This window comes from Colobus angolensis, unplaced genomic scaffold (genome assembly GCF_000951035.1).
Source record: "Colobus angolensis palliatus isolate OR3802 unplaced genomic scaffold, Cang.pa_1.0 Scaffold140, whole genome shotgun sequence".
Taxonomy (NCBI): domain Eukaryota; kingdom Metazoa; phylum Chordata; class Mammalia; order Primates; family Cercopithecidae; genus Colobus; species Colobus angolensis.
Window position 1 is genome coordinate 7,816,164 of NW_012114489.1, and position 8,729 is coordinate 7,824,892.

General features: G+C 34.5%; 1 protein-coding gene across 1 annotated transcript in view; it reads left to right on the plus strand.

Annotated features, from left to right (window-relative positions):
* The window catches only part of IL1RAPL1 (interleukin 1 receptor accessory protein-like 1), a 1,423,595-nt gene that overhangs the window by 1,119,905 nt on the left and 294,961 nt on the right, over positions 1-8,729 (plus strand). The window contains exon 6 of the mRNA XM_011935152.1: positions 7,089-7,163. Coding sequence (XP_011790542.1) covers positions 7,089-7,163 — 75 coding nt within the window. The remainder of the gene's footprint in view (positions 1-7,088; positions 7,164-8,729) is intronic.

The following is an 8,729-nucleotide window of genomic DNA, read 5'->3' on the forward strand; positions in this document are numbered from 1 at the left end:
CCTTCCCCCTTGCGCTTCCCAGGTGAGGGGATGCCTCGCCCTGCTTCAGCTCTCGCTGGTCGGGCTGCAGCAGCTGACCAGCACCGATTGTCCGGCACTCACTAGTGAGATGACCCCAGTACCTCAGTTGAAAATGCATAAATCACAGGTCTTCTGTGTCCTTCGCGCTGGGAGTTGGAGACTGGAGCTGTTCCTATTCGGCCATCTTGCTCCGCCCCCCAGTAAGGATAATTTGACTTCTTTCCAATTTGAATGCCATTTATTTCTTTCTATTGGCTAATTGTTCTTGCAAAGACTTCCAGTACTATGGTGAATACAAGTGGTAAAAATGGACATCTTTGTCTTGTTCCAGACCTGAGTGGAAAGGCTTTCGATGTTTCCCTATTCAATAAGTGAAGGATAGTAGAAATTAGCCAGAGTATATCTCACAATAAATGACTATGACGTTAGCCTAAAATATGAAACTTTCCAAGACCACTTCCCTTTGGGGAATTACAAGGAGATGAGTCATCAGTCAATGCCTTACGTTTTAGAAATATAAATCAACACTGAATAGTAAAATTAGTCCGTATGGATAAAAAGAGGTGACTAAACTGATTTATAAAAATTTGTCTCAGGATAATTAATCCCCCATAATCTTGCTTCTCTTATGTTGTCTCCACATATTGTTAAATGCCACCACCATTCATGTATCTGCTCAAGCTCATAACTAGAGATCATCCCCCTTAACTCATGGACATTCATTTACTATTCACATCTAGTCAATCAGTAAATTGTGTTAGTTCTACGTACCAAATAGATACTGAAGGGAGAAGAATTCTACCACTTCCACCACCAACACTGTGCCATCACCTTTCATTGAACTGCCCCAACATCTTCCTTCCTGCCTTCCTGCCTCCATTCTGCCTCTCTGCCTCCACACCACTTCATTCTCCCAGACTTGAACACCAAAATGCCAGAGTGATACCTCTGGTACAAATGCTACTTGGGGCTCTCTTATTTTTAAAACTCTCCAAAGCATTCCTAATATGCTTAGAATAAAACCCAAGTCCTTTCCACGTTCTACAAGGCCCTTCCTGCATCGACCAGTGGCTATCTTTGAATTCATTATCACTCTTTTTTTACATCATTATAGATACAATGACATTCTTTGCCCTCTCTTAAGCATGCCAAGTATACTCCATCTCAGCACCTTTGAACTTGCTCTTCTCTCTGCCTGGCATAAACATCCTCCAGGTATTGATATGACTCACTTCCTCCCTTCTCATAGATAGGTTTCAAATGATCCTCACAGCAAGCTTTCCTGACAGTTTTCTCTAAAATAGCACTTACGTTAGTCTCTATAGCTGCTTTAATTTTCATAGTACTTGTAATCACCTGACCTTATATTATGTGTGTGTATCCATTTATATGATTATTTTATTTCTCCTTCTCTGGAATGCAGGCTTCATGAAAGCAGAAACTTTGTCTGTCTTGTTCACTGTTATAGTCCCTAGTGCGTGGTAGAGAGAAAATACTTTATAAAATATTTTTTGAATGAATAAATGAATATTTTTATAGTTTAACTACAAACCACACATATCAAATTAAATGAACAAAACACTAAGTATCAAAGCTAGCCAAATGAATTCCTTGGCTTTCCTAAATACATGTATTTTGATAGATATATTATGAGTTACTTCCTTGGAAGTATTTGTTCTGTCTCCTTGGCATGACTCTTAAGTCAAAGTTACCTTGTATATGTTTTTAGTTTAGTCATCAACTGATCTCCCCGCACCTTTCTGTTCAGTTACTTAGTCACTCCTCACTCTTTGAGGCTCCTGAGGCTCCATGACTCTGTGGTTAGTCACCATAGTTATTTGCAACAGAAAGGAGAAATGTTGCCAACCCCAAAGCATTAGAGATAAGTGAAAAATAGAGCACCCCTTTCACTCCAAGTGGATTCACCTAGTAAATGTTGATGTTTTCTTCTATCCATTTCCTTCTTCAGCAAGGACCATGAGATTGTGTTTACATTCTACAGCTCTCACAAGATGTATGCTCCAATATTAGAAACTAATGTTAAAGCATTCCAGGCCAAAGAAAGCAAAACTGAAATTCCACTCTTGAGTCATTCAGAGGTTGAAGCATTATGGGTGATCCAAGTTCCCCTGACTATCTGTGAACACAGGCAGTTATTTGTCAATTCTTTTAAGTTAAAAAAAAAAATGCACAAACAGCCTATTGTAAAATGGAGTGAGTCAGTGCAATTGCACAAAGCATGTTTTATTGTCAGCTGTATAAATCTGTGAATATTTTTTGTGACCAGTTTTAGTTGGTGGATTTAAATGAGGTCACCAAAAAGTTATCTCTGAGTATAGCACTCGCCACAGTGCATCATAAATATGCTCTCATCTATGAACCTCCTTATGAATGACTCTATGTCTTACTCATTCTTTTATCTCTAATTTAGTACTGACTATTTTAGGTCTTTCATAAATGCTTTTGAAATTGGAATATGGATGTATTTATAATTATCTAGATTATAAGCTCCTTCAGGACTAAATGCTATGTGTTGTTTACATTTGATCCCCTTATAATCCTTGTACATTTTCTTGCATATTTAAAAGTCTTTAAAATATTTTTGTTGAATTGATTTGTTGAGTATAGATCAATCCCCCTGCTATGGAAACTAATGTGGAAAGTGTTAATGATTCTTAAATCAGAGTCTAAACCCCTTTTGATCCTTCGGTTGGACGTCCAGTTCATTATTTCACAAATACTAGTATTTTTCTTGTCAGGCTATATAGGCTGCTAAATGCTATTGTCCCAAACTTTGATGGATATAATTAGAACAGATTTATTTTCCATCTACTATATGCAAGAATTTAATCTGTTTTCCTATTAAATTCTCACAACAATTCACGCAGGAAGACTATTTATGTCACATTCTCCATATAAAAAGACTGAGACTAAGAGATGTTAAATAATTTATCCAACTTGCCAAACAAATAAGGTAGAATTAGGAACTGTTAGACCGGTTTCCTTGAACACTAACTGTGTGAAATCTTTCCTACTCTACCACAATGCTTCTAAGAAACCAACTGAAGGGAACTAGTTAAAATACATTATGAAAATTAAATATAATTTTGAAAGAAACATTTTATGGTAGGATAAGTATAGATATCCAAAATGTATCAAGTATTCTCAATAGTATTTGAGGGATTAGTATGTGAAAGATTAAAATTAAATTTTAAAGAGGTGATTGTTCAACAGAGAAAGGTGCATGTATCATAGACACCTCACATTTCTCTCCACGTTAAGATCTTTAGAAAGACTCAAGAATCTTGGCCTCTTTACCCTGGTATTGTCATTTTTGTTTTAGGAAGATAGTGTTTTACTTTTTACCGTTCCATAGCTCAAGTGTAAAAGGGATGGGGAAAAGAGAGAGACGCTATATCCCTTTATGAATACTCAGGGAAACTTAATATAGATAGGGAATCAATCCTGTACACATCTTCATGTATACTGACTTCTAGATGTTTCTCTAGCTGGTAGCTAGTAAGAAAAATTAGTGTCCTTAAAATTTTCCTTCTATTATGCAGAACAGTTTTGTCAACAGAGACATTAATAACTCTGTAAGAGAGGTCTGCTATTATTGTAAATGACTCTAAAGCTTTACCGTTGTTAATAGGGTGTTCTGAAGAATAAAATGAGGTCTTGAAAATACTTTTGATGGTGAATACAAAGCTATGTTTAATGCAAAATTAGTGAGAGAAAAATCTCTACTATAATTGCCATGGGTTTTTGTAGACAAAATATGATTAGGATTTAAAATTACCTTGTGCTTCATATCATTACTGTTACACTTTGTTTAGTTTTCAAAGTGATTTCCATTTGTGAGTGAGTGTCCATATGTGTGTATAGGTGTTTTCAAGGAAGAGAGAAATGCCTCTGTAACACAAGTTGTTTTCTTAACTATAAAAAGCCAGTTGGCTTAGTCATGGTGTAATGCTAAGAACATTTCTTTTTAAATTGTAATTTGCTTGAATTTCCTTCTAGTTTCACCTTTGCCAATGCAGAAAATAAAGAGAGTTGTTGTGGTTGTGTGTATATTCATCTTAATTGGTCACTACCATAGCCGCATTTGTTTCCCAGTTCTGTGTTCTGTCAATTCAATCCAACTAATATTTATGAAATACCATAATGTTCCAGAAACATTCAAATAATGGAAAAATCTAGCTCATGTTCTTCCTTTGTGACAGCAAAATTGGTCACCCTCAAGTGACTGTAGAACGGAACTACATCTTAGCTTTAGCAATCACCTCCTTTTCACAGTCATTTTGACAATGTGTCAGATCAGTGGCTCAGCTGTTGTGGTCTCTGGAAGTTTCCCTTCACTTCTATCAAAGACAGGAAAATCACATGAGAAATGTGTCCAACTGATACCCGTCATAGTACCAAAACATGACACTTATAGATGATGACAGATTGCACTGCAAGAGCTCTCTGCTCTAGGTTATGATTATTTAGTTGCATGTTTCCGCTCTTGTAACAGATTGCACACACCTTGAGGGGAGACTGCACAGACCCGTGCATTATTTGCTTGACAGAATTTTCCAAGGAGCACATAACAAAGAATGGGGCGGAAAAGATCTAGGAAGGATTCTAGTTTGAATTTGCTCTGTTATCTTTGGCGAGCCTTTTGATCTTTTTGTACCTCAGATCCTTGATCTCTAAAATAAGAGAGTTGAATCAGTCCAGTTTTTTTAAAAAGTTAATATTTTTTATTAAATTAAAATCTATTTTTAAATTTTTATTAATTTTTTTAAACTACAAAGCACTGTTAGGTATAAGGGCAGAAACTAAAGATATTACAGACCCTCTATCATAATATCTGGCACATTATTATGTTTAATATATATCAATTGAATTGAATTGGATTTGTTTGGTCAACATCTTAGGTGAAATACTGATGTATAAGGTAAAATAAAAGCAGAGCTACTTCTGTCAAAGAGAAGTGGGTGGCACAACAAGGCAGGGAACCGAGCCCAGTGGGCACCCCCAAACTCCACCTACTCAGAGGGACATGGTGAAAATCATACCGTGTTAGCGAACACAGTTTCCAAATCAAAGAACTTAATAAGCATATAATTTTTCCTGGCTTCAACATTCTATAATTCCATGACTGAGCTTTAAGGAATTCCTTTACTAACACCTAGTTTGCCACATGAAAGTAATATGAAAGATGTTAAGGATGTTGTAACATTATGCCATCAAGTGGGTGGTGGGTTATGATGGAGAACCACAAAACCATTTTGTATTTCTGAACAAATGTACTGCATACGAGTTTTATTATCTTTCTCTGTAGATCTTTATTTTTTGCCTTACTGCAAACTAATGTGGTATGCAATTGAACAGGGAACAGTTCTCTCAGCTTCTTTCTGTAAAAAACTGTCAAGTTGTCTACTTGTAACTACATAATTACAAGATTATATAAACTGATATAATTTACTGAATACAACACTTATTTAGATACCATATTTGCTTTTGAAATTCACTGAAACCATTTGATAACCAGAGTCTAAGAAATGTAGATTTCCAATCTATTAATGGCAGACTATTTTGCCAATATTTAGTGAATAAGCTGATTATTTAGGCAGTAGAAAAATAAAATCCATTAAGATCACTTTAGGCAGGAAATAAGAGTATTAAAGATTAATCAGAGTGATGTCATATCTTTGAGAAGAATTTCAAAGCGATTGATTTCATCCTATTACCCAAACTTTCCTTTGCCCTTTATTTCTATCCTCTTGTTAAATAGTAAAAAAGATGAATGGATAATTATTCCATTAGCTATGAACAAAAGCTATCAATCATATATGAAGTTGTTCTTCCAAACTAAAACTCAAAACTCATTCCTTTTATTCTCTGACTTGGGATACGTCATTTCTTTGTACTTAATGTGTTTTCCTTTAAAGAGAAGAGGAGGCAAGCTGCTAAAGCTTGAATTCTTGAACCCTCTTGTGATAAGTATATGTGGTCAACTCCTCACAGTTCTGCCTAGATTAGCCTTCCAGTTATCAACCAAGCTGGCATGTCCACTTGGCAAAGAAGAAAGAAAGCCCTCAAAGCAAAAACATTTAGTTTAGCAATCATTAATTGATAATTTATATACTTGATACAGAGTAGAAATTTCAGTGACAGGTTTCAAGGGACCTAGGCAATTCTATTAGAGAGGGCAGGGCAGAGTGAGGAGGCTAAATGAAGGAGAACTGACTAAAGTCCAGATATAGTCTAGTTTGGCTAGGAATGAAGTATGCAGTGGAAAACCTATCTTCAAGATTTCTAATGACAAACTCTTAGATTTATGGGCTGATAATTGAAATTGACGAGAGCACAGAGCAGAAATGTGTAGAAGCTTAAAATCGAAGAGAGTATATCATGCAAATTAGCAATAAACACTATAAAATGTAATGGATAATAGTAAGAAAGAGTTTAGACTAAATGGAAAATATCATTTAAAATATTCCCTTGGTGTGGGTGTGCATGCTTGTACTTGTGCTAATTTAATGCCACATCTACCTCACTTAGATTATGTATATAGGAAATACTTAATGTAATAACTAAATGGCAGGTTTTGAAATGATGTGATGTAGGATATGGAAACTAGGAATGGAATTAAGAATAATGAGACAACTTTATGCCCAAAAAATCATTGTAATACATGCCACATATATCATGTGTGCTTTAATTAACACAGAAAAAAATGTAGGACATCCCATTAAAAGTAAAACAAAGAACAAATTGAACATGCTTTCTGAAACACAGTTATACGTTCACAGGGACTGACCAGTCCTGATGGTCTAATTCATTAGTGTCATGTGACTGTCGATCTGGAAGTGTTATGTTTTACTCATGTACAATCTAATAGCTTTTCAGCTTGCCTGAAGGTGTTATCTGCAGTATGTTCATCGTTACTTGGTGGAGCGCTTTAATACTACTTTGAAAATGAAAAATATTTGGGAAAATAGACTGTATTCGATCTTTTAGTTTTATGCAGCATAACTATAATTATTATAGTTATTATTATTGTTGTTGTTTTTCAGCCCCTCTGACTGATAAGCCACCCAAGCTTTTGTATCCTATGGAAAGTAAACTGACAATTCAGGAGACCCAGCTGGGTGAGTAATTCCTTAATTCTAGTTAATATACTGTTCTCATTACACTGTGACAGTTAATAAGCCTAGATTGTAACCCAATGTAATACTCGCAGCTAAATCCATTTGTATTCATAGGGAATAGAGTTAGAAAATGCTAGCATACTTAGCCATGTCATTCCTTGCAGTGTGTGCCTTAGGACCCAGTTGGACATATGGATGTAAAACCTCACATGCTATTTAGATGGTTATTGGAAAATGAGATAGACTGATGATTTTAGTGATGGTATTGCAGTGCTATCTTATAAGGTTTGAATTGGTTTTCAAACAGGCACTATGGAACAATTTGATTTATAATATCTATTAATAGGTTAAAATGCAATTTCTTAAATTTAGGGGAAAAGGTTCAATTTATTAAAATAAATGTCACCATTATGGTTAAAAAACATTTTAAGTGTAATCAAATATAATATAAATTTTGCTAGTTATATTTTGGATAATATATTAATAAAATATGACCAAGTGACTTTTGGTTAAGGGACTAGCAAATTTGGGACATAAGGCTATAGACAAAATATGTTCTGAAAAAATATACAATTATATACAAATCAGAATTCTGACTTATCTTAGAGATTCATCTAGAAATTTTGAGTTTGATTTAGCTATGTTCAGTTATACCAAATTATGAAAAATTTTCCTCTTAATTGTAAATATATACATAGCAATTCTGTTATATTCTCTTAGGTCTTATTTTATTTGAAATGTAGTATGCATGCATATACCATAAACTTTGGCAGAAAATATTTGTTTGTAGTGGTGCAGTATAAAAGGTTATCAAAAATATAAACTTAAATGAATATCCATGTTTGTTAAGGAATTTCTTCTTATATTAATCATACGAGAGTGAAAATGCATTTACTGTATATAACTAAAAAGAATCAGTATACCATCCCTTAAGTTATTGTTACTGTTATTCCTGGAGTGAGAATTTTCATCAACACTATAAATTCATTTTCCAAATGAAGATTACAGATGTGATAATCTTGACTAATAACATACCCAAAGTTATAGTACACAAAGATATGATGATGGTTTTAGCACCTATAAAATTATTGTGGTCAATGGCTTTCTAGCACTTGAGATGCTAATATTTGCTAACTTTAAAGCATGAACATACAGGATTTATGCAAGTCAGGGTGTTAATATCTTTCTTTGATTCAAGCCTTTTGAATTAATGTCATATATATGCAAGTAGTATTATAATTGCTGTTATTTTGAGATGGAAGATTATAAATAGCATTAAAACAATGCCACATATGAAGCAAATAGATGTACTCAAATTTTGTCATGCATTTTATGCATGCCATGGCATCCTTAATTACATTAGAATTTATTGCTACATTTTGAATACATTTTTATATATAAATTCTCGTAAGTAGCCATGCGCATATTGATTTTTTCAATAACTCATAGGAAGATGTATTTTTAAGGACTTATATAAAACTATAAACAGGCCAGGCGCGGTGGCTCAAGCCTGTAATCCCAGCACTTTGGGAGGCCGAGACGGGCGGATCACGAGGTCAGGAGATC